Raw genomic sequence first — 27,197 nt, 5'->3', positions numbered from 1 at the left:
ACAGGCACCCGCCACCTCGCCGGGCTAGTTTTTGTATTTTTAGTAGAGACGGGGTTTCACCGTGTTAGCCAGGATGGTCTCGATCTCCTGACCTCGTGACCTACCCGTCTCGGCCTCCCAAAGTGCTGGGATTACAGGCTTGAGCCACCGCGCCCGGCCGAGCCTTGTATGTTTCAATCTGACTCACCAGTGTAGGGCTCCACATGGGAGGAATATCAAAGCTTCAAAATAATAAAGTATTCCTTTTTGGTTGTGGATGTATGTCCTTTTGTCATTGCCACAAGACATTATGAATCTTAGAACTGATAAAGTTTGTCTCTCTACTTGGGTTACTAGGAAGCTCGGAGCAAAATTTGTGACCCATTTTTTTTTTTTTTTGAGATGCCCAGGCTGGAGTGCAGTGGCATGATCTCGGCTCACTGCAACCTCTGCCTCCTGGGTTCACGCCATTCTCCTGCCTCAGTCTCCCGAGTAGCTGGGATTACAGGCGCCCACAACCAAGCCCGGCTAATTTTTTGTATTTTTAGTAGAGATGGGGTCTCACCATCTTGGCCAGGTTAGACTTGAACTCCTGACGTGGTGATTCACCTGCCTTGGCCTCCCAAATGCTGGATTACAGGCGTGAGCCATTGCGCCCGGCCAATTTTATATGTATGTTAAATTATATATATTTATATTATTTTCCTTTTCCTCTAATCTTCTAATGTATTTTTTTTTAGTTTTTATTTTAATGTAGTGCTATAAGCTAACAACTCTAATCAGAGAGTTACAACTAATAACAATTATTATTATTATATGTAAAACCATGAGAACCATGCAGTAAACCATAGTACCAACTACTCAACCACAGAAATGAGAGGATCAAGACTACTATATTACACGGGCTATGTAGAATGGGTTGCAAGGTCCTAAAAGGAATTCAGGTAAAATCTATCAAACACAGTTGAACCAGCCTAATATTCTGGATTTTCTATTTTCTTTTCTGTTTCTTTTTTTCTATTTTTTTATTTGTTGAGACAGGGTCTCTGTCACCCAGGCTGGAGGGTAGTGAGCATCTCAGCTTACTGTAGCCTCAACCTCCCGGGCTCAGGTGATCCTCCCATTTCAGCCTCCCAAGTAGCTGGGACTACAGGTATGCACCATCATGCCCAGCTAATTTCTGTATTTTTTGTAGAGATGGGCTCTTGCCATGTTGCCCAGGCTGGTCTCAAATTTCTGAGCTCAAGCAATCCACCTGCCCCTGCCTCCCAAAGTGTTGGAATTGATTACAGGCGTGAGCCATGGCACCCAGCCAATTTTCTATTTTCTATTTTAACTTACACTTTGAGCATACTTTAGAAAACATACAGCAAGTCTCAAAGATTCATGGCAATAAATAAAGAACTCTGGTTCTCCAGCTGTTTGACTATCTGACGTTATCTTATTTTTTTGAGCACTGATTAGAAAATTCTTCCAGGATTATTTTAACTTACTCTTTGTATTACTTCTAATTAAGTTTCAAGAAAAGTTTTGGAATTGCAAATGACCAAGCCAAAAACGCTTATGTATTGTTATCTAGTCCTTGACTGTCAAATTAATTTTAACTAATTGGAAAGTTTTCTTTCAAATCTTATTTATAAGACCATTCAACGTGATAGGTGTAGTATTAAATTATGTAAAATAGGTACTAAGGCAGGAAGCTAGTTTGATAAAAGAAAGGTATATTCTTTTAAATCCTTTAAATTGGGGTGGCTCACACATAACAGACACCTGGGCATCATTGGAAAAAAGAACATTTAAACTATTATACATTTAGAAAAAGCATCAAAGTTAACTTAAAGAACACAGATATAATACCATACTGTTTCAAGAGTAACATCTATTTTTTGTTAACTGGAAAACACTAAACTTTTGCTTACATTACTCAATCTTTTTTTTTTTTTTTTTGAGACAGGATCTCGCTCTGTCGCCAGCCCGGGGTACAGTGATGCAATCTTGGCTCACTATAACCTCCACTTCCTGGGCTCAAGTGATCCTCCCACATCAGCCTCCCAAGTAGCTAGGACTACAGGCACATGCCCAGCTAATTTTTGTATTTTTTGTAGAAAAGGGATTTCGCCATGTTGCCCAGGCTGGTCTCGAACTCCTGACCTCAAGTGACCCGCTCACCTTGGCCTCCCAAAGTGCTGGGATTACAGGAGCCAGCCAACACACCTAGCCACATTATTCAGTCTTAACTCCGATCACCTCACCTTTTATACTTTATTATTAAATTCTATAGGTTATATAATAGAAGCTCTTAGAATAGATTTTTAAAATGTAGACACTTCTGCTCTAATATGACACACGCCTTCATGAAAAATCTCTTTCTGTAAAATTGCACACTTAGCAGGCATATGGGAAAAATTGGGTTAGAAGCAGACGATTCAAAGACAGGGCATTAAAACAAAAAGAAAAAATTCTAATAAAATACTAGCACAATATTTTAAACACATGGCAAATTCCTAGCAAAGAAATACTGGAGTAAATGTAAGATACTATCTCTTTAAAAACTTGAAAAAATAAGGAAGGCTTATCAGTTGAGACTGCTGAGTTAGAGAAACAGGAGGCCAGTGTGGGAAGAACTGGCAGAAACACACAATAAAGCTCCTATGATGCTGCATGTGGCCAAACGTTTTGAGCAAAAAGAATGTGGAGTGAATAGTCATCATGTGCAGTACAATTTTCCTTTGTCCCTCAGCTATGCTGATGTTGTTTGACTCTCGCTGCTATATTATTTAATATCACAAAATAACAATCAAATATAAGATAATTTGTGTTGCAGAAGCAAGCTTGTAACAGAGCAAACTATATCAAAACTTTATATTATAGTTCTTCTAGATTTATGTTGAAAGAATGGAAATATAAAATACTCCACCAAACCAACTCACTACTGACAAGAAAGAGGAGAACTTCTATCAGTATGGGAGGAGAATATGATTACAATAATATGTTTGGTACATAGTAGTGCTCAGTAAATGTCAGCAGCAGTTGCTCCTACTACTACCACTACTTCTGTGGCTACTACTTTTACTAGTAAAGATAGAAATTAAAATAGCTCTGAGATAGACACCTGTGGCTTACCCAACATCCATTACTCTCTGCTTTCTTGCTAACAGAAGTTCAATATTTTGCTTAGGAATCTGTCTCTCAGGAAAGGTGACCCTAACCCCATTTTAGGGGCAAATCACTATTAATCTAAACCAGTTCTGGTAATCTCCTTCCTTTTGTCAATGGTTGCTTTAAGGGTGGCCACAACGACCTCCTGGCAAATAAAACCTGAGGAAATTTTTAAATAAATTTTAATTTTTTTATTTCTATCGGTTTTTGGGGAACAGGTGGTGTTTGGTTACATGCGTAAGTTCTTTAGTGATGATTTCTGAGATTCTACAGTGGACACTGCACCCAATGTGTAGTATTTTATCCCTCACTCCCCTCCCACCCTTTCCCCCGAGCCCCCAAAGTCCATTGCATCATTCTTATGCCTTTGCATCCTCATAGCTTAGCTCCCACTTATGACTGAGAGCATATGATGTTTGAAAACCTGAAAAAAATTTGCTGAGGAGCAGGGAAGGAGATCTGGGAACAACTTTCGTAATACTTAAGAAAACGACACTGGAGCAGTTTATCTTTTCTCTTCCTCTCAATATCGTCAGGGCAGAAGTACTTTAGGTGCTTGGATGCTCTACTTATCTTTTTATGTTCCCCTTTCTCACAGAATTTGACCTCCTGACATCCCCTTTGCTATCTTGTCAGTTGCTTGCTAATTTTTAAATGATAAAAAAATCTTACTGAGTAATTAAAAAAAATTTTGTCAGAATAACCTAGTCTGTCATGACCAAAAATGGAAGTCTCTCTACATTTATTTATGTTTTTGTTTATTTTTTAATTTAATTTTTAAAATTTATTTATTTTGAGTCAGGGTCTCACTGTCACCCAGGCTGTAGTGTGGTGGTACGATCATAGCTCACTGCAGCCTCAAACTCCTGGGCTCAAGTGATACTCCGACCTCAACCTCCTGAGTAGCTGGTATTACAGGCGTGAACTCTTTATGAGCTAAGAGTGATCTGTTTTGAGAATTTTACGCATAAAATTTACAATCTTCTTTGTAACAAGAATTTTTCTGTTGCACAGCTAGACTGTCGAGCTCTGTACTGTCCTATATGGTTGCCACCAGCCACATGGGGCTGTTCAAATTAAAATTAATTAAACTCAGAATTTCTGTTCTTCAGCTGCACTAGCAACATTTCAAGTTCTTAATAGCTAATTTGGCTAGTAGCTATTGGGCTGGACAGTGCACACATAGAATATTTTCATCATTGAAGAAAGTTCCGTCGGACAGTGCTAGTGTAGATGAGGTATTTGGGAAATTTTTATATATTAGATTACATTAAAGTAAGCCCCAGCTTAAACAAAATTGCATTCAGACAACTTTATTAACTTGGATAGCATGAAAATATATTTTAGTATGACAGCAGAATTGCCTCAAGTTCTGAGCTAGTAGAGTCAATATTAATGAAGAACAAATATTTATGTATCCATAATATAGTTATGTTTACTGTATCTCCTTATAATTTGCTGAAAGATGAAACAGAAGACAAAGATAGTAATAGAAATCTCAACCCACCAATAGTAAGTTCTACAATCTGAACATCTAACACGTAACTCATGAATAAAATGCAACAAGCTGAGATGTTTGGCACTTTTTTCCTGTTACCATTATTCACATTACAGTATATAATACATATATTATTAGGGCCTAAATGTATGGCCAACCCTGCGATTATACAATAATGGAATGAGTTGGAAATTGAGAGGAGGGTTTGATTTTCTCACTCCTACCTAAAAGTGTGACATACTGTAGATAGGTATTCAGTTCTTCTACCCTTACATAAAACTTCCATTCTTCTGAGATTCATATCATCCAAATCACTATCTGGCTTCACCCCTATCTGGCTTAATAAATAAGGGTCACTTTTGGTCTCTCTCTTTTTTTGCTTAAGAAAAGTTTTCACCATGTTGCCCAGGCTGGTCTTGAACTCCTGGACTCAAGAGATCTGCCTGCCTCAGTCTCCCAAAGTGTTGGAATTATAGGCCTGAGCCACTGTGCCTCGCTCTCTCATTTATTAAGGAGTCTGATAGCCTGTTCACAGTATGAACATATATTCTGAGTTCCAGTAGCATCCTAAGTGACTTTCACATCCCTATGTTAAAGGTCATCCTCTTCAAGACTTAAGTTCTTTGAACTCCTTTACCCCCAGTCAGGTTAGGCACACACTCTCATGGCCACATTCCAGATTTGTCAATTTGTCATCATTGAGAATATTCTCACTTGTCATATCTTTAATTGAAATACATGTCATTCTCTGATCTCCTTACCTTCTATCTCTCTCACCCTGTATTTCCTACCACTCTGGTTCTTTAATTTTTATGGCTTTTTAAGTTAGGTCCTTAATTTATTCCCTGTTAGCCCTCTTTAGACTCCACTGTTACTCCTGGCATGGAGCCCATGGCTCAGCACTTCAATCATTCTTACCAATATCCCTACATTTTTCTTGATTTATTGTTCTGTTGTAATCTTGTCTTTCACAAATCCATTCTCATCTAAAGCATCAATCTGAGGCTCTTTCAATAGTTTCTTAATGTCCCAAGATAAAGATCACACTTCTTAACCCTCAGGCTTTGCACTTAATTTTCCTTCTGTCTAAGATGCTCTCATTGTCACTTTTTCCTGGTCACCTTAGATTTGCCCTTCATGTCTCTAGCTTCCTGTGGGACAAAGTCCTTAAGTCCCTAATTAGGTTAAGTGCCATTCTATGCACTTTTATAGCATCCCATACTAATCCCATTATATCACTTATCACTCTGTATCATAATTTTCTGTACCTAAGTGATTTCCCAATAAATTTATAAGCTCTTTGAGGGCAGAGATTGTCTTTTCCACCCAAGCATGGTCTAATATACAACAGGCATTCAATTATTTTTTAAACAAATGAATAAATAATGCTGGTAACTCTAAAAGATCATCATAATTGAAGTTACATGTAATTATTCCAAAATACTCCAAAATACAATTTTAATAGAATTAAATATGACAAATCAATTATATAGGTGATAGAAGGGCAGAAAATAGAGTAGGGTAAGGAAGATTAGGAGTCCTAAAGTTGTATGGAGTGGAGAGGGCTGCAATTTTAAATTCAGTATTCAGAATGGTGTCATTGAAAATGTGACAGTTGAGTAAAGGTGATGAGGTGAGAGAGTTAACCACATAGATATTTTGGGAGAAGAGTACACAAGGCAAAGGGAACAGTTACTGTAAAAGCCCGAAGGTAGGAGCATGTCTGACATGTTCAAGGAAGGAGGCCTATGTTGCTGCAGTAGAGACAATGATAAAGAAAATAGTAGGAGATGAGTTCAGAGAAGTAATGAAAGCCAGATTGTGTAGACCTTGCAGGTTGTTGTAACGACTTTGGATTTAAGTAAAATGGGGAGCCACTGAGGGGTTTTGAGTAAAAGATAATCTGACTCACTCTGCCTCCTATATTGAGGACTGGCTAGTAAAGGGGAATCCTCATAAAAGGCTATTAGAGTAATGAAAGATAACAGGAACTTAGACCACAGCAGCAGTAGTGAAGTTAAGAAGCACCCACCATATACTTTGAAGGCAAAACTAATGGGATTTCCTGAGGAATTGGATATAAACTATGAGACAGAAAAAGGTGTCAAGAAAGACTCCAGGATTTTTGGTGTAAGCCAAATGGAGTTGACATCTGAGATGGGAAAACCTGCTGGAAGAACGAGTGGAGAAAATGTTTTGGGGATACCAGTTGGACATGTTAAACATTAGATGTCCATTAAAAGTCTACTCAAATAGTAAGATATGAACCTAGAATTCATGAAAGAAGTACACGCTGAAGATATAAATTTTTGGGTCAAATGGCAAATAAATGGTACAAAAGCAATGGAACCAGATAAGATAACCAAAGAAAGGAGTATTGGTGAGAGCAGAGACACAGGCCACCGACTAACTCCTGGGTACTCTAACATTGAGGTCAGAGTAAAGAGTAGGAACTAGCCCGGCACAATGGCTCATGCCTGTAATCTCAGCACTTTGGAGGCCGAAGCAGGTGGATCACCTGAGGTCAGGAGTTCGAGACCAGCCTGGCCAACATGGTGAAAACCCAGTCTCTACTAAAAAGTATATATATATGCTGTCAACTATATGCCAGGCGTGGTGGCACATGCCTGTAATCCCAGCTACTCGGGAGGCTGAGGCAGGAGAATTGCTTGAGTCCGGGAGACAGAGGTTACAGTGAGCCAAGATGGTGCCACTGCACTCCAGCCTGGCCGACAGAGTAAGACTCTTGTCTCAAAAAAATAAAAATAAAATAAAGAGTAGGAACCAGTGAAGGAGGAAGAGGAGTAAGCATTAATGTAAAATAACAACTACAATGTAGTTTCCTGGAAGCCTACTGAAAGTGAAGTAGTAAGCTGAAGACTCAGAATTGACTATTAGATTTAACAGCATGGAAATCATCTGTGACTTAACAAGAGCATTTCCATAGAATGATCAAGGCAAAAACCTGATAGGAGCCATTTTAGAAAAAAAAAATGTGAAGAGAGGAAATGGATTCAGTAAGTATAGACAAATCTTTTGAGAAATTTTGTTTCAATGGGAAACAAAGCAATAGGAAAATAACTAGCATGGTTTTTTGGTTTGTTTGTTTACAGACAGGAGCATGTTTGTGTGTTTATGAAAAAATTCAGAAGAGAAGATGTTAGGACAATCATCTCCATATTTATAAAATCACCAAGAATTAAGACAGAAGTAGAGGTGGAGAGCATGAAAATATTAACAGTCTAATGACATTAATTAAAAGCTGTGGTTTTTAGATAGGGGAAGGAAGAGTGATCTGGAGGAGTAATGAGATATAAACATTGTCAATCCACTTTCAGGCTCAGTCATTCAAGGGCTAAGAGAGAAAACAAAAGCCTACCAGTTTGAAGACTATCGGAGAAGCATTATCTTCAGAGGAAGAGCTAGTTTCCATTAAAGTAAGAAGGTAAAAGGAAGGAAAATTCAGAGAAGTGATTATTAGGGGTTTTGAATTCCTGAAGGTACAGGAGAAGTTTCAGTAGTTGGGCAGGGATAGAAAACAGAACAGAAGAGGAAATATACAGCATCTTGTCTATTGGATGAGGGATGATGTAGGAGTCCGGGGCTTCTTGCAGTGGCAAACATAAAATTGAATAAAGGGCATAATAAGATTAATTCTGTGGAGTCAGGAAAGATAGTGGTGTAGAAGTTGTGAGTGTGTGGGACAGGGCAGTTCAGAGTATGTGGGCCTCTCTTGATATCTGTTGGGGAAGAATATACTTGTTCCCAGTGCTGGAGCTCCCCCTTGACCCTTGTTAATGGAATTGATGGAGCTGAGGCCAGCTCCATTGATTATTAACAATTTAGAAAATTAATGTGACCTTCACACACATGGATTTCTTATCAAATAGTTTAAAATTTAAAAAATTTCCCTACTCTAGGGAAAGAGTAAGCTAAGTTTTCATAGCAGAGTTTGGTTTACTTACATCTGTGTTACAGGAGCGATACCGTTTCCTTTCCCCAAGGCAATATTTTCCACCTCCTGAAGGTCTGAAAAAACATTTTGTTTAAAATGTGAATATAATACATCCATCCATACAAAGAGTATATATATTACTTGATGAAAACATACTAAAGTTTACTTTAAAAAACTGTATCATTTGACATGTTTTAATTATTAAAGTAATCATGCTGGTGATTGTTAGCAATAATTATGGTTGTTGAACATAAAAATTAAGGCAATTTATTATTAATTTGTATTAATAGTACTATTAATTTTGTATTAATTTACTAGTAATTTATAAGATTCTTAATTGTCATGATTTACATTCTCAAGAAAATCAATTGAATCAATATACTTTCTAATTATCATAGTAAAAATAACTTATTTATAATGAAAAGATATTTAAATCACATTCAACAAAATCCATAATCTGATGCTACATGTTTACCAACTAGGAAATGGAAAGTTTGTTTTTACTCCAGACAGGAAGCAAGGAAACATGAAATAACTCCCTGGAAATAGCTTTCATTCAAAGTGAATAATGCAAAAACAAATTTCCATCTCATTTCAAAATAGTCCATGAAGTTGAAAAATTTAAATCTAAAAATCAGATGGCTTTGCATTATATAAATACTAAATATTTTATATTTCACCAAAATTAATGAAACAGTAAGACATCACATATTTGACCATATAAGTTATCTTTAAAGGATTTAACATTAGGGAAAACCATTGCTATTATTTGGGCATACTACCATTGAGTGATAAAAACAACTAATTTCTTCTTTTAAAAGAGGTCCAGTTTTTTCCCTTAAGTGTCTGCGTATATTATTTATCACAGGGTTTTTAATACTTTTATTAATTTATAGCAGCTTTCAGTTGAACTTAGGTTAGTTATTCTGTAATTTTTAAAAAAAGATCAAGTCTAAATTATAATTTTGGCTCACTGGTATCAATGGGATCATTAAAGCTACCTTTGAATATATTTTGAATGCCAGTGAATGCTGACTCTAAGTAAGGAAGGGAAATGGCTCAGCTTGAACCAGGTTGGGAGAAATGGGTTGGTCAGACAAAAACAAGATAGTGGGAATGGTGGTAGCATGACTGGTTTATGAATGGGTAACAAGAAGCTCTGTTTAGCAAGAGGGGAATAACTGATAGGAAGTGGCAGAATGGAAACACAGAACTAATATAAAGCAAAACAAGCTAAAAAGAGTAAAAGAAAAGACAGTTGGAGACAGGAACCAAAGAGAGGGATCCTGAGTTAAAAATGGAGAAAAACAAAAAATAAAAATAGACCATCTTTTATCTCAGGAGAAAAAAAAAAGGAAAAGCATTATCATAACATTATTCTCCTTCGAATACTAGCTGGGAAAGAAGGTCCTCAACCAGCGTTCTAGACAAAAATGGGCACTTGACATGTGGCAGCCAAAGAACGGTTTAGTCTCAGGGAGGACAAGAAAATACAACCAGAGGAACCGTCCACCTGTAATGGGCATGAAGCACTGGTAGGAGGGAGAAGCAACAGAGCTAGCAAAGAATACTGATGGCACTGGCCTTGCGCCAGGGGGACTCGGGCTTGAGAAAAGAGTGGTGGGAGAGGAGCAGTCTGACCTGCATAAAACAGTCATGGGGAGAAAAGTGGTGGCAGCTCCGGAAGATGATTAATGGGGGCATATGAATGGAAACTATTTTAACACATGGGCAGTATTCTTTTCATTGTGATTTGTGATGCGAATCAAGGCATTTCAACCCTTGAAGTGCTCTCATTGGTCCTTTTAATACTAATGTAGCAGTAATAATTTTATGTGACATGTGAAAAGACCTTAGGTTTCCTGGGAATAATAGTAATGGAGCTAAGACCAGATTTGGATTCATCCATAATTCAGTAGTTTTTGGAGGAGGAAATCTATCTGATTATTATTAGATTAAAAGTCTGGCTTATCTGGGACAGATATACAATACTTTCTATTTTTTACATTTTATTTTTAGTTACCCAATAAGGGGAAAGGAAGAAAAAGAAAGTCTGTCTAACAAAGCTCCTCCACTTTCCTGTGCCTATGGCTTGTTCTGAAGACAAGTACTTGGCTCACTAGTGAAACGTTTTTACAGATAACATGTGAAACCACAGCTTTGAATCATTTCCAACTGTGTCTTTTTGTTGGCTCCGGCTTACTTTAGCTACTTACGCTGGACTGTCACAGTGTCTTAGGGATGAGGAGACGCCTCCCCCGCAGGTCCTGCTGCACTCTCCCCATAGTGACCAGGGACCCCAGCCCCCATCTATGCTCTGGGGCCAAGTGCCAAAAGGAACACAATCTCCCTGATAACACCACTGCAAGATTTCACAGAAAACACAGAATTAGCTTTTAGGCAGATAGAGCTATCAGGACAGAAATACATAAGGGTCAGGTACTGACCAATTATAGGCATTAGCAATCTCCCAATAGATAACAGACAGATCGTTCTCTAACTGTGTTCAGACATTGGTGAAGGTTCATGTGACTTGCAAATGATCTTAGCTAGGCCATGATTTACAAGCCCCTAACAAGTATTGGGAGTCCTAAAAAAAAAGTCACATTGCTTCTTTTCCCTTGTTTCTATTCCTCTAGACTTTTAGTGTTTCTCATTATAGACCTAGCTATAGACCTCAAAGTCTTTTTTAGATATTTTAGTATTTCCTTTAAAATTTTTCTTTATATTCCACTATTATTGGACGCATGGAATGATAACGCAATATGGAAAGTTCCCCAGTAAGGAATTTTTATGATGGTAATTGCTCTTTCTTAAAAAAAAAAAAAAAAAAAAAAGGCTGGTTGAGGCTACAATAGTAAAAGAATGTGTTGTGGCATTTCATCTACATGAGCACTGCAGACATAATAAAAGTAATGCCAAGACATTAGGGACTGGGTACAAAAAAACCCTTATGTACACCGACTAGCAATGTGTATGGCCCCCACATGAACATATGTACTGGAATTCTGCTCAGCTCTACTCTCTGCAATAAACCACACATACTGCACCTAAGTAGAAAGCCAGGAATAATTTATCGAGACACAGACATCACAAAATCAGCTCATAACTCTAGCATGATAAATCTTATTTGCAGAATATGGCAAAATGAAAGTCTTTTTTAAACTAAGCATTTGTAGACTTTTATTGATGCATTTTTTCAAATTATCAAACTTTGACAAATCAAAATAATGATACTATGAAAGTCATTTGTTTATATGAATAACAGTAAGGAACATGGTTATCAGCAAAGTTGAACAAATGTCATCCATGTTAGGTTGTTTAATAAAAATTCAACCTTATATTAAAATGAAAAGGGATCATGACATGGTACTTAGAAAGTGATCAGTTTATTATACTAATTCTATCACCAAGCTTTGTTGGTTTTATCTCCAGAATATCCCTGGAATTCTTTCACTTTTCACCTTCTTCATCGCTATACTCTAGATCAAACTGGCAAATGGAGTGGCTTCTTACACCTGATCATTGTGCTACTTTTTTCTCCTAGAATCTATTTTCCAGAAAGCATTTAGAAAGACCTTTTAAAAACATGTTATCACATTCTGTCACCTTTTTGCTTAAAAAACCTCAGTGGTTTCCTACTTCCATGACAGCGATAAACAGTAGATTTAGTGATCTAGCCCCTGCCTCCTTCCTCAGCCCCATTCTCTCTCTTACACAGATTACTCCAGACACATTGGATTTCCACCTTCATACACTAAGCTTGTTCCTCCTTAGATCATCTAAATTTACTGGTCCTTCTAGTAATGCTTTGTTCCCAATTCCTTCTACTGCTGCCTTCTCATCTTTCAGTCTCAGGTCAAGTGTCATTTCAACAGAGAGATCTTTCCTTGACCATCCTTATTCTAAAATGATACCTCAATACCCTTTCCTGCTCCCAGACCTTGCCCCGCATCCCTCGCCCCATGTAATAGTGATTCTGTCCTACTGCTTTAGTTCCCTCTTACCACTTAACACTACTTTAAATTGCCCTGTTTACTTATCAGATTATTTCTTTGTTTGTCTCTCCTCCTTTGAATGTAAAAGCCTCAAGAGTCACTTGTGGCTATTTGAATTTAAACTAATTAAAGAATTCAGTTCCTCATACAGCATCTGGCCAAATAATCTCTAGTTTTGTGGTTCTGTTACTACAAGTAACTGTGTGTGAAAATATTTATGTCTGCACCCAGTTTTCCTATGCAAATAACTGAGCAGTATAGTCCTGGCCAGCAATTAACTGCTTTTCTTTCCCCTGTCTGCAATTAATGAGAACTGACACTTTCAGAAACTTCAAATCTTAAAATATGCCTATTTTTTCAAATTGGAAACTTAGCATTATTGATTTCAAATAAGGTTAAAGCTCGATTTTACATTTATTTTATACAATCACAGAGTTGAATCTAAAGCTCAAAGGAACTTTAGAATTCATAAGGCCTAAGCACTTCATTTTTTCAGATGAGGAAACCAGAACCTAAAGGAGTTGACTTGCCCAAGATCACATACTAGTAGAAAAGGGATTATCTGTCTAAAATATACACAAAATTTTAGTGGTTAAAAAAACAAAAATCCATTGGAGGTGTATGATTATGTATTCGAAGACACTAAAGAATAATATGCTTTACTGGATTTTTATAACTACATAAAATACAAAATAATACTAGAGATTTTTTTTTAAAACACAGCTGTAGATACACATGTTATTTCAGACCTCTTTGTATATACCTATGATTTGTAGAGAAAAAATATTCAGGTTTTTTCATTTGTCAGGTGATAAAAGAATTGTAGAATTGTGAGAGCTACAAGAATACTTAAAGATGTAGTTTCCAAAGTATATTAATATTATTACACATTTCTAGAATGCTCACAAAATGTAGGGCAGGAAGAAAAGTCACATGAACTAAAGTCATTCTTCAGGTAAAAGATAAATACAATATTCACTTTGTAAAATGTTGCTCAGTGTTCATCACTACAGTCTACACAGCAGTAGTATTTCATAAATAGTTTGCTAAAAGGCCTTATGTTGCATAAATTCATGCTTTGGTTATATCTATCCCATGGAGTTATATCATAACAGGAAATTTCATCAGAAAGTTAAGTAACAAAGATTAATGGGTAAATAATTCATAATATAAGTATCAGTCACCTAGTGGTTGACAAGTTTAGTCTCTAATTTAAAACTAGTTAACAACTTAGTTAACTAGCTAACAAGTTAACAACTGGTCTGTGTAGGACTTCATGTTACAAACTTCAGTTCTAGCAATATCTTTGGTCCAAAGCAAGTCACTTTTCTTTCTTCTCTTTTGTTTCCTTAACTATAAAATGGAAACTAATTTTAGTTCTTGATTCCAATATGGTTTAGATTAGGAAAACTTTTAAAATTAGTTCAATGCATACATACCTTCAAAAAAGTTAAAAACCTACCAAACAACTTGTTTAATTTTTATCTCTGCAGAAGTGTTCTATTGTGTTTTGTTTTCCTCCTTTGTTATTTATAAAAAAGGATCTCTTTATAATTACAGCTACTTTTCTTTTTTTTTTTTTTCTTTTTTTTGAGACGGAGTCTCGCTCCGTCGCCCAGGCTGGAGCACAGTGGCCGGATCTCAGCTCACTGCAAGCTCCGCCTCCCGGGTTTACGCCATTCTCCTGCCTCAGCCTCCCGAGTAGCTGGGACTACAGGCGCCCGCCACCGCGCCCGGCTAGGTTTTTTGTATTTTTAGTAGAGACGGGGTTTCACCGTGTTAGCCAGGATGGTCTCGATCTCCTGACCTCGTGATCCGCCCGTCTCAGCCTCCCAAAGTGCTGGGATTACAGGCTTGAGCCACCGTGCCCGGCAATTACAGCTACTTTTCTCCTTTGGTAGTAGTAAACATCAATGCAGTATATGATTTTAAGAGAAGAAACTTATTTAACTTAACCAAATGGCTTTAAGAAGCCCATGGAAACTTCATGTGGATCAAGTGATTTGAAAGACTCTTCTAGCTGATTGCATTAATCAATATAAATTAAGAGTTTAATGTGTGTAAATCATGAGCAAAATAATTAGATTACACCAAATAAAGCAACTTGGAGTATATAAATCTTATAAGTACATAATAATGAGATTCTGAGTGTTGTGCCATCTGTTTTTATTCTTTCTTTTACCTGAAGTTACCAAACCTGTAAAAGCTCTATTTACAGAGACCCAGAATTTTATTTCACATTTTAAACTAGAAAAGTTAAATATGTTGATGCAAACAAATTTCTAATCTTCATTTTCAAAGGTTATCCAATCTAGTGATTTTGGATTATTCCAAATAACAGTCGTGTTACTTTAGCCTAAATTATCCACATAAATTGGATAAATTTGGCCTTCTTCTTGCTAACTGGGGTATGTTTAACCACAGTCATAAAGGTGAAAGAAGTTAAGCCATCATATTTTTTTTTCCAGGAATAAAATCTTATATTGTTCATTATTGCTTTTCCTATTCCTTCTAAATTAAATAAATGTTTTCAACACAATCTCGAAAGATGGCATATTCCAGTCAGGCTTTAGGAGCCTTCTTTAGAAACACTACTTATTATTAAACAACATATCTTGCTATTATACTACTAAATACTATGATCTACATCAGGGGACTTCATTTAAGAAAGATACATTTTAAATCAAACAATTTAACTTTGAAAATTTGTCACATTTCCACAAAGGAAAACTTCAAGATAAGTATATGCAGTATTTAGAAAAAAATTTTTTTTTAGATGTGATTATGGTGTATCTTGTAATAGCCAGTACTGGGTCCAGGCAGCATCTGGAATAAGAGACATCTAAGGAAATTCTAAGATTTTGCAGGAAGTAATATTAGCGATTCAGTATAGAACATTCTTCCCAAGTCAGAAGAGCTGAGTGTTGGAGCACAGCACTATTAAAAGCCTTATCTTTCCACTGTGCAGGTGCAGGAATGCTAAAGCTACATTTCAGCCCAAATTCTAAATCAGAATTTGTCATCCCATACTATTTAAATTTCTACAGCAATTGGAAGAACTATTCTTTCTTCACTTCCTGTGTTTATAGTTTGGGACCCAGTCAAAACATACTGTATTCTACCTTAAGTAAATTAAGATCTAAGGCTGCAAATGTCCTATTATATATCCAGTGCTTTAGAAGGGCATTTAATAATCCTATCCTAATCCAGCTGTATGTTTCCTATGCAAAGATATTAGGAATCAATGTCACTTACATGTAAACCCAAATGCGGGGCTATATCTCTAACTGGGGCTTGCAGAATCATTAAATCAATCTATTGGCCATAAGCCAGTATTTGAAGCCTTCTTTGTGGTCACCAACAGGGATTACAAGGATTGGGTTTTGATTATCCTTAATATCCTGTTCAGTAACAATGCCAACACTACTATCAAAGGTTTTACAATCTAAATCCTTATTTACTATTTCACTAATTATGGCATCGCTCTGATTCCTGTCCAAAGAGCTATTGCTGATGCTGTATCCAAGGAAAGTTCTCTGGCTGAAAGTTGTATTAATTGATTTGTAGGAGACTAACCCATGGACACACAGTACCAGCGCACCGTCTGGGCTCATCAAATTTCCTCCTTTGGTTAATGCTACTGTCCCTGAGCACATCCATTCAGACCATATGGTTCTTATTCAATCCTTGAATGGCTTATTCAGGCGAACATCCAATGGCTGTAATAGCGATGTCAGACCCCCCAGGACTCACGCAAAGATCAGTTTTTAATTTTTTGGCCATATTTCTTACTCCATCTGTTAAATGTGCATGGAACAGTTCCCATACTTACATGGAACATTTGTGGAACTGCGCCCCTGGGCAGGGATCCCGTATCTTTTGCAGCCAGAGTTTGACGAGATCATCATGGATTCAATCCTTTGGATATGTCTATGCTATCACTTGAGCAGTATTTCTACCCCCCTCTCTTTTTAAAATAGATTTATTCAGAAAACTAGGAGCAGCTTTGGTTTTATTCTCCTGGCTAGACCATGTATAGGTTCTTTCTTATTCCTTCTGGTGAGAGTAGTTTTGAAACTCAGAGTTAAGATCAGAGGTTGTGAATATTTCATCCATTTCTCAGAAACACACAAACTCATGCTTACACTCTCTACTGCCAGCTAAGGCAGTCTGCCAAAGAATTTTCTGCCCACCATCATCTAAGGTTGGCAAATAATAACAAAAAGTATTGATGATACTCATTAGTAATATGTTAGCACCTTCCCTCTGAGGAGGCCCGCAAAAAGCTCACTGAAATATTATCTAATTCTATCCTCATAATATCTCTATGAAATATATAGAAATTGGTTGTCTCTCATTTTAGAGATACATTATTTTACCAATTGTCACACAATCATATATGCTTAGCTCAATGTTCTACTGACATTGTTTTCTTATTGTGGTTCCTAAAACAAGATACTGTTTACAGGTAGAAAATGAAAAATCTATTTAGTATTAAAGGGTGAAATACATTGTCACCACCTAGATTAGGCTTAGTGACCCACTTGATCCCTGTGACAATGAAAAATTGCTTTTTTACTTTGCAAAATTTCTCATGTGAAGATAAAGTAAAATTAGAGTCAGTATAGAGAGGCAAAGATTTCAACTCTGAAATTAGAAAGACCTGGGCTGAAGTATCAGCTATGCCATTAAATTACTGTGAAATTTGGGGCTAGTAAGTCTCATTTTTCTCCTCTGTAAAATGGAGTTAAAACTGTACCTACCTCATAGGTTTTTTCTTAATATTAAACAGAAGAATGATTGTAAAGCACTTAGCAATATGTGCCAGGCATAGTGTAAGTACATTTTTTTTTTTTTTTGAGACGGAGTCTCGCTCTGTTGCCCAGGCTAGAGTGCAATGGAGTGCAATCTTGGCTCACTGCAACCTCCACCTCCTAGGTTCAAGTGATTCTCCTGTCTCAGTGTCCTGAGTAGCTGGGACTACAGGTGCCTGCCACCATGCCCGGCTAATTTTTGTATTTTCAGTAGAGACAGGGTTTCACCATGTTGGCCAGGCTAGTCTCAAACTCCTGACCGAAGATGATCCGTCCGCCTAAGCCTCCCAAAGTGCTGGGATTGTAGGCGTAAACCACCATGCCCGGCCATAAGTACTTCTTAAATATTCATCATCTTTGTCATTATTGTTACTGGGATGTCAATTATTTTTAGATGGCACGTATACAAACTAACCACAGAAAGTTGACCAGATTAATTGAAAATTCCACTTTTATTTTGTCCCTAGCTCTTTGCAGGGCTGTTTTGCTTTGGGTCAAAATTCTGAGGTCTGGTTTACTTTCCAAATATTATAGCCCTAAGGGTAAAATCTCCTTTTGGCAACAGTAAATATGCTTCCTTCTTAAGGAGAAAAAAATAACAAAAATTAACAACAAAAATTCATACAAGAGATAACATGGTCAATACAGTTAGTAAAAGATAAAAAATAAAGAAGTGTTTGGATCACATGTCTAGTTGTTTTTTGTTTGTTTTTTCTTAAAAATGCAGGCTGATTTAATTTTCTGAAAGCTTCTTCATAAGTTCAAAGTTAATGATAAGGTTATTCTGAGGGCCATCTACTACTCTATCCTTTTCCTTTCTAGGAGTCTGCATTTGTATTTTTTTTCATTCATTTATTCATTCTTTTTAAGACTTATTAGTGTTATTCCTAAAACTTTACCTATCTTCCAGGTCTCTGGAAAAACAACAAAGATTTGTTTTGTAGATTAGTTTTAGATAGTGATATCCGCTATATTGGCCTTGTGATAGTACACTCTTACATTATGAATATAAATGACCCCTTGACATATAAATTTTGCCATACTTATAAGGTTTTTAAATAGTTTTTCATGGAGGCCATGGCTTTGGAGGTATGTTAGAAGCTGACAAAGGTCCAAAGACAGGGTAAAGGGCAGGCAAGGGGTTTTTTAAACCACAGCATTTCCATTTTTTCAAATGTATATATATTAGAATTCTATAGACTTCCTTTATGGATCAAAAAGTTGATGACTAACCTAGATTAAGAATTTGAATCTTTAGAAATCAAATATATTTTGCCCCATTTTATTCACTTTCTCTTGTTTGTGATCATTCTTATTTGTGCTTAGAAGTAATTATATTTGGCCAGGCACAATGGCTCACACCTGTAATCCCAGCACTTTGGGAAGCCATGGTGGGCGGATCATGAGGTCAGGAGATCGAGACCAGCCTGGCCAACGTGGTGAAACCTCATCTGTACTAAAAATACAAATATTAGCTGGGCATGGTGGTGTGTGCCTGTAATCCCAGGTACTCAGACAGGAGAATCGCTTAAACCGGGGAGGTGAAGGTTGCAGTGAGCCGAGATCGTGCCACTGCTCTCCAGCCTGGTGACAGAGCTAGACTCTGTTTAAAAGAAAAAGAAGTAGTTACATTTCCCCTCTATTTGCTTATTGAAATTTAAATTCAATTTAAATTCAATACTGTTAGCTTTAAAATTGTTTGAGAGTATTTCTAGTTATCCTTCAAATTGTAATTTCCAAGAAATATATCATCTCTACCATATATATGCACATATATGCTATAAGATATGACATTTGAGGGCCCTGCTATCAAGCACAAACGATTGGTATTAAATGTGTATTTACAGTATAATTTATTGGTGGAGCTGAGCTATTTGTTCTCAGATAGCCACTGCTAGTGGTTTACTGTGGACCATGAACTTGATCACGAGAATAATAATAAATCAATGGTAAATAAAGAAACAGATTCTCCCTGTGACTCTCCCTCTTTATGGTTGTGTATTTCTTCTAAGTAGAGATTGAGGTAAATTGACAAGAATTATTGGTTCCAAAATAAATATAGATTGTTGTTTCAAAAATGCAATTCCTAATATTTTCTATTACTTCAGTGAAAAAAAGTAGAAGGAATTTTTGGTAGTGCATGAATTTCTTTGTATTTTTATTGGCTACTTACAATATCTAAAAAAGATTCTAAATCCTTTTTAAATTACCCTATCAATTTATATATTTCGCATAATTTACCAACATTTCCAAACTTAGCATGGAAAAGCCATCAACATGGCACTAGGTGATGGGTCCTGAATGAAGCCATCAGCAAGGATTAATAAACTGTGACAGCTGCCCAAAAGCTTTCATTCTTTTTTATTTAAACATCAGATTGCAAGCTGAAACTCAGTGTAATCCTTGTTGAAACTAACCCAGCTAACATGGAAGAAGTCAGAACTGAGAACAGATGACAGTGATAGTTATTACAAATTCAGTCTATAGAAATAAACTCTAGAATTTAAATTTACATAAAGAGCAATTCCTAGAAAATTTTAAGAGTAGTACACAAACTGCTACTATCCGTTTCAACAATTGTTGTTGTTGCTTCTTTTTTTAGAGACAGGGTCTCTCACTTTGTTGCATAGGATGGACTCGAACTTCTAGGCTTGAGTGATCCTCCCACCTGAGCTTCCCACTTAGCTGGGACTGCAGGGGTGGGCCACTGTGCCAAGCATGTTTAAACAAGTCTTAATAATTATATTTTTGAAAACTAGATTGATGAAACAAATTATTTCCTCTAATTTCTATGGTCAATTAATTATTTAATTATTATTTTTCTACTAGTCCCTTCTCTCATACTGCAATCTAAAAGTGACTTTAAACGGGGTGTGGTGGCTCATGCCTATAGTACCAGCACTTTGGGAGGCTGAGGTGGGCAGATAGCTTGAGCCCAGGAGTTTGAGAACAGCCTGGGCAACATGGCGAAACTCCGTCTCTACCCAAAAATACAAAAATTAGCTGGGCATGGTGGTGTGTACCTGTAGTCCCAGCTACTTAGGAGGCTGAGGTGGGAGGATTGCTTGAGCCCCAGAGGCGGAAGTTGCAGTGAGCTGAGATCACACCACTGCACAACAGCCTGAGCAACCAAATGAGACTCTGTCTCAAAAAAAAAAAAAAAATGACTTTAGTAATACTATAGTTATAAAGTCTACTTCTGCGTTGCATAATTTTCCGGGGAATTATTTACCAGAAAAACTAGACTATGTCATATAAGTAAACAGACTATATTACATAACAAAAAGATTGCTGTTGCATTGCTTTTGGTACAAATGTAACATACATATAGCAACAGAAATGTGAAACTGACATAAAAGATAGTTACCAACTGTAATTTCCTAAATAATGCATGTTTGCAGCTACCAAGGTATGACAATTAACCTATTGTTCTAGGAATTAATTATTTTTAAGTAGATTTTAAATGAATATATAAGACTTTCTAGTGGTTGAATGTCAGCACCAGCAATTTATCACTTTTGTATACATGTCAAACAGGTAGTAAATCATTGAGCTTACCCCTTTTTCAATATTCCCAGTTTGACACAGTGTCCCCTCAGCTGCTGGAATACTGTTGGTGACACAGCGGTTGCTTTTGCTGAGGCACCAGAGCTCTCTACACACTTCCTAGGAAAGAAGGCAAAAGCAAGTTGATCAGAAATAGAGTCATGTCCAGTTCTTCCATAAAAGAGACCCTAGGTACCTTTTGCTGCTGAAGCATCAGAGATGAGGATTTTGGAGGAGGTTTTTATGAAACGTCTTGCAGTACCATTTAAATATTTGTCTTTATAATTCTTATTTTAGCAGATAAAGTATATCTTAGCTTTTAATATTAGTTAGGATCTTTTTACAATAGTGTATAGAAATTTCATTAATATAGATGAGTAGGGAGAAAACAATGACTATGTAGAAAGGAAATATATGTTTTTTACACTCAAAAATATATAATAATACAAACTTACCAATTACTAATAAAGAGATTCCAGGAAAATGACTTCTTAGATCTACCATAATATTCAAATGAAGACCATTTTAAAACAGGAAAACAGACCATGGAATGGATAGGAATTTAATGTAGGAATTTTTTAAATTTTGAAGTATATTTTGGAGTAATTTTTAACATTCATATATGCCTAAGTACAATCTAGCAACGTTATTTTCAGTACATCAAAATAGCCTACCTCCATGAAAAAGAAACTTGGTTTTGAAGAAACGCTGCTGTTTATAGAATGTTTTGGGTATGCTGTGTGGAGTTGTCTTGTTTCCTTTCTTATGATTTTCCATTATGCTACCTCAGCATAGGAAAATTACAACACTTATTCTAATATTGACAATATAAAATACTTTTTTGTTAATACCGTATTAACATATCAGATTTTAAAACAAGCTGTCCAATATTATTCCTATATAACGCATTTCAACAGTCCCCAAAAAGCTTACTTTTGAAGAAAATACTCAAATTTTCAGTTTTTTAAAAATATAATCACCAACTAGCAGCATTACCAATGTTACAAGTTTTTAATTTACGCTAAAACAACCTAGTATAATATATATTTATAATAAAAATATGATTATCTGAAATGCAAAAGTAAACTAACATGACATTTAATCCTTTTGCTTTTATTCCTCAACTGATCTTTTAACTTTCAAAACAAGAACTCACGTTACAAACCCAATCAGAATTAAGGCAATGAAATATCAATGTCACTAGTTAACTGGTCCTACAAATGGAAGTGCCCCACAGAGTATAACGAATTGAGGGGATCTCTTTGGATTACTCTTTAGGGTGCCTCCTACCAGGCAGAGAGGAGACATATAGTGTCTATTAAGGGGTTTTTTTGTTTTTGTTTTTGTTTTGAGACAGACTCGCTGTATCACCCAGGCTGGAGTGCAGTGTCACTGCAACCTCTGCCTCCTGGGTTCAAGGGATTCTCTTGCCTCAGCCTCTCAAGTAGCTGGGACTACAGGCGCCCGCCACCATGCCCAGCTAATTTTTGTATTTTTAGTACAGACAGGGTTTCACTATGTTGGCCAGGCTGGTCTTGAACTCCTGACCTCGTGATCTGCCTCCCTTGGCCTCCCAAAGTGCTGGGATTACAGGCGTGAGCCACCGTGCCTGGTCCTATTAGGCTTTTCAATACCTAAAAATGTTTAAACTCCATTTGGAGAACTAGTGGCCTACAGAAAGAGAAAACATTAGAAAAGAAGATCATGGGCCAGGCGCAGTGGCTCATGCCTGTATTCCCAGAATTTAGGAGGTCGAGGTGGGAAGATCGCTTGAGCCCAGGAGTTAAGAGGTTGCAGTGAACTGTGATTGCACCATTGCACTCCAGCCTGGATGACAGAATGAGGCTCTGTGTCAAAAAAAAAAAAAAAAAAAAAAAAAGGAAAAAGAAAGAGAAAGAAAGAATAAAAATAAAATAAACAAGAAGAAGAATATGGTTTTTTAGTTTATATTTCTTAATATTTTCTTGTAGTTTAATATTTATAAAGCAGTAGGAGTAACATTTAAGGGCTTTGAAATATTGCTCCATGTATCAAAAATCTATCCAAATTCAAGGAAAAATGTGTCCGTAAAAATAGAGAAGCATTAATAGAGATTAATATAGATTATGAAAAAATTTCAGGCCGGGCGCGGTGGCTCACGCCTGTAATCCCAGCACTTTGGAAGGCCGAGGCGGGCGGATCACGAGGTCAGGAGATCGAGACCATCCTAGCTAAGAGTGAAACCCAGTCTCTAATAAAAATGCAAGAAAATTAGCCAGGCATAGTGGCAGCCGCCTGTAGTCCCAGCTACTCGGGAGGCTGAGGCCGGAGAATGGCGTGAACCCGGGAGGCGGAACTTGCAGTGAGCCGAGATCACGCCATTGCACGCCAGCCGGGGCGACAGAGCGAGACTCCGCCTCAACAACAACAAAATTTCATCCACAGTCCTAGATGATACTCCTGATCTTTTGTGATCTTTATTAGGTTGCATTCTTACTTTAGACAAAGGTAAAAGAAGCCTAAAGTTTACTTCAGACGAAACTTAGCAATGAAAGTTCCACTATTGAAAAGGACAATACTTATCGCATCTATCAGGAAAACACACTATTTAGTCGGGTTACAGAAACTTTATTTTCCAAAAGTGCCTTGAAAATCTCTACCCAAAGCAGCAGGTGCTTAAGATACTTTTTTCAAAACCTTAATCTCAAAGTTCACAATAGAGCCCTCTTACCTTTTAGAGAATGATGCATTTTGAAAACTAGATCCCCACTTCTAATGCATTTTGTTACCTTGGTGGACTCTTGGGGATTCAAATTTCGTTACCGCATTAACTTCTCAGAAATCACTGTTTAAAGTATGGGAGTGGAATTCTATGTTGAGGAACACTCCCAAAATGTAGAACTAGTCATGGAGAAGGCTCTGAAGAGTTTTCAGATAGCTCTAGAAATTGGAATCTCAACTTGAATAAGAAAGATACTGATGGCCAATTTAGGAATGTTTCCCAAGATTTTTTACTTTTTTTTTAAAAGGATAATCTCTTGAAAGATAAAAAGAAAATTTCATTTCATACAAAGTAAACAGGAAGTACAGTTCCTGAATGAACTTGAGATCAATTCCACACTTTCAGAAATACACTTCTTTCTCTAAACTGCTAAATCCTAGAACATGGATGATATATTTGCATAGGTATGTCAGTTTCATTTGCACATGCACATTACTTGCTGAATAAGCAGCCTAACATAGGCTCCAGGCTCTAATGAAGTTAAATGCATGCTGAAATTGTTTGCCTCTTGGGGAATTTGCATGGCAACCATCATAGTAGGCAGATTTCCCTAAATAAAATATAGGAGGTGTTGAAGTATAGTGAGAAAGAATGATTTTCTTTTTCTCTCTCTCTCTTTTTTTTTTTTTTTTTACTATCCACCAGCTTAGCTCTAGTTCTCTTTCACATACTCATGAATCCTGATAGAAGTTAAGATTTATTAAGATTAGTTTCATAACCTCTGTGAATTAACAAATCAGCGCCTGCGTGTTAGAATCCCCTTGATAATCCTAAATTTTGTTTTGGGAAGACTCTGTAGGGGAAATTCGGGTCTTTGTGCTTGCTCTTGAGTTTAAGGAAAAAGAGAGAAGTTACCCACAGTCCCCACTAAAGGACATTTCCATTATATGACACTGGAAATTTGAATTGGAATCGCTAATATTATGGGGTCAACTTCTAATCAGTTAGGAGGAATGCCTGGCAATACAAAAGTAATAGTATTTTCCCAACTCATTCAAGAATATTTATCAAGAATCTGCTATGCACCAGGTATTATGTTGGTTTTATAAAAAAATAATAATCACTTAGAATTCACAGGCACTTCAGAGGAAAAGGTAGGTTACAGTCAGACATGTAGCCCAAATGGCACGGATTGGTATTGCTCTATGATAAAGTTTTTAATATTCTTTGACAAAAGTAGAAGGATGATGTCAATGTGAAGAGGTGCTTGTTTAGTTTTGAGGTCTCACTGCAACCTCGAACTCCTGGGCTCAAGAGATCCTCCTGCTTTGGCTTTCCAAAGTGTTGGGATTACAGGTGTTAGCCACCATACCAAGCTTGGACAGTTTTTTTTTTTTTCCCCATAAAACTAATTTTTTTTTATTTTAATGGACTGTCCTTATTTGTTAAGTTGTAATCTTTTTGTTTTATTGGTGTTACAGTAGACTGTAAAATTCCCAAGGGCAGGGTCTGTATGCTTATGGCAGGCTTTGCAAAATGTTCCTTCCTGGCAAAATTAAGAATTGGCATCTCTATCCTTGTCTGCTAGTTTTTAGAAGGAAATTTTCCTTGCCTACAAAAGTCTGAAAGTTTCTGAATGACCCGCTGCCCAAGACGTTTTAAAAAATTTTTTATTTCAGTAACGCTTGGGGTACAAGTGGTTTTTTGTTACATGGATGAATTATATTGTGGTGAATTTTGAGATTTTAGTGCACCTCTCACTGGAGCAGTGTACACTGTACCTAATGTGTAGTTTATCTCTAGACCCCTCCCACCCTCCCCCTTGAGTCTCTAAAGTCCATTATATCACTCTGTATGCCTCTGTATATTCATAGCTTAGCTCCCACTTATAAGTGAGAACATACAATGTTTGGTTTTCCACTCCTGTGTTACTTCACTTAGAATAATGGCCTCCAGCTCCATCCAAGTTGCCGCAAAAGACATAATTTGATCTTTTAATGGCTAAGTAGTATTCCACAAGATGTATATACCACAGTTTCTTTATCCACTCATTAGTCAATGGGCACTTAGGTTGGTTCCACATCTTTGCAATTGTGAATTGTGCTGCTATAAATATACGTGTGCAAGAGTCTTTTCCATATAATGACTTATTTTCCTTTGGGTAGATACCCAGTAGTGAGATTGCTAGATTGAATGGCAGACCTACTTTTAACTCTTTAAGGAATCTCCTTTATGTTTTCCATTGAGGTACTAATTTACATTTCCATCAGCAATGTGTTAAGTGTTCCCTTTGCCTCACATCCATGCCAACATCTATTGTTCGACTTTTTAATAATGGCAATTCTTGCAGGAGTAAGGTGGTATCTCACTGTGGTTTTAATTTGCATTTCCCTGATGATTAGTGATGGTGAGCATTTTTTCCATTGCCCAACACTTGATAATCAATGTTTGTTTAGCTGTATCTGTGTGTTTTGTTTACCAGTGCTTTTAATGCCAATTTCTTTTTATATCTTGCCACTATCTTCTGAATCCAATTTCTTTCTTTTTGACATACATCCATTAGCAGTTAATTTAGTAAGGGACACTTTTTCTTATTTTTCTGAACATCTTAATTATATTCTCATTTTTTTTTTTTTTTTTTTTTTTTTGAGACGGAGTCTTGCTCTGTCGCCCAGGCTGGAGTGCAGTGGCTGGATCTCAGCTCACTGCAAGCTCTGCCTCCCCGGTTCACACTATTCTCCTGCCTCAGCCTCCAGACTAGCTGGGACTACAGGCGCCCGCCACCTCACCCGGCTAGTTTTTTTGTATTTTTTAGTAGAGACGGAGTTTCACCGTGTTAGCCAGGATGGTCTCGATCTCCTGACCTCGTGATCCGACCGTCTTGGCCTCCCAAAGTGCTGGGATTACAGGCTTGAGCCACCGTGCCTGGCTATATTCTCATTTTTAATGATATTTAAATTGAATATAGTAGGCTGACATTTATCTTATCTTAGCATTTGAAGGTGTTAAAATTAATTGCCATTTGACTTCTGTGGAGGCTGATGAAAAGTCACTTGTCAGTCTAACTGCTGTTTCTTCTTTACAGTCTTGTTTTTTTGAAACAGGGTCTCACTCTGTAGCCCAGGCTGAAGGGTAGTAGTGTGAACACTGCTCACTGCAGCCTTGACTTCCCAGGCTCAAGTGATTCTTCCACCTCATTCCCCCAAAGTAGCTGGGACTACAAGCACATGCCACCATGTTCAGCTAATTTTTGTATTTTTTGGTAGACACAGAGCTTTGCCATGTTGCTCAAGCTGGTCTTGAACTCTTCTGCTCAAGGAATCTTCCTGCCTCAGTCTCTCAAAACACTGGGATAACAGGCATGAGCCACCGCACCGGACGTTTATAGTCTCTCTTGTTGCTTTCAATATTTTTTCTGTCTGCTTTAGGACCATTTCATCACCATATCTTTTTTTTTTTTTTGGGAGGGGGTTTCGCCTTTTTGCCCAGGGTGGGCCACAGGGGCGCAATTCCGGGTCACTGCAGCCTCCAATTCCCAGGTTCAAGC

The 27,197-nt window shown here is 37.1% G+C and overlaps 1 protein-coding gene across 1 annotated transcript in view; it reads right to left on the bottom strand.

Annotated features, from left to right (window-relative positions):
* ADAMTS6 (ADAM metallopeptidase with thrombospondin type 1 motif, 6) overlaps positions 1-27,197 on the bottom strand; it is a 176,644-nt gene that overhangs the window by 97,542 nt on the left and 51,905 nt on the right. Inside the window, exons 5-7 of the mRNA XM_011930125.1 lie at positions 20,962-21,069; positions 10,808-10,953; positions 8,602-8,665 (exon numbers count right to left, since the gene is read on the bottom strand). Of these exons, the coding sequence (XP_011785515.1) occupies positions 8,602-8,665; positions 10,808-10,953; positions 20,962-21,069 (318 nt within the window). The remainder of the gene's footprint in view (positions 1-8,601; positions 8,666-10,807; positions 10,954-20,961; positions 21,070-27,197) is intronic.

The sequence above is a fragment of the Colobus angolensis genome, unplaced genomic scaffold (genome assembly GCF_000951035.1).
Source record: "Colobus angolensis palliatus isolate OR3802 unplaced genomic scaffold, Cang.pa_1.0 Scaffold84, whole genome shotgun sequence".
Lineage (NCBI taxonomy): Eukaryota > Metazoa > Chordata > Mammalia > Primates > Cercopithecidae > Colobus > Colobus angolensis.
Note: the sequence above shows the minus strand (reverse complement) of the source record. Positions and strands in the feature narration are given on the sequence as shown.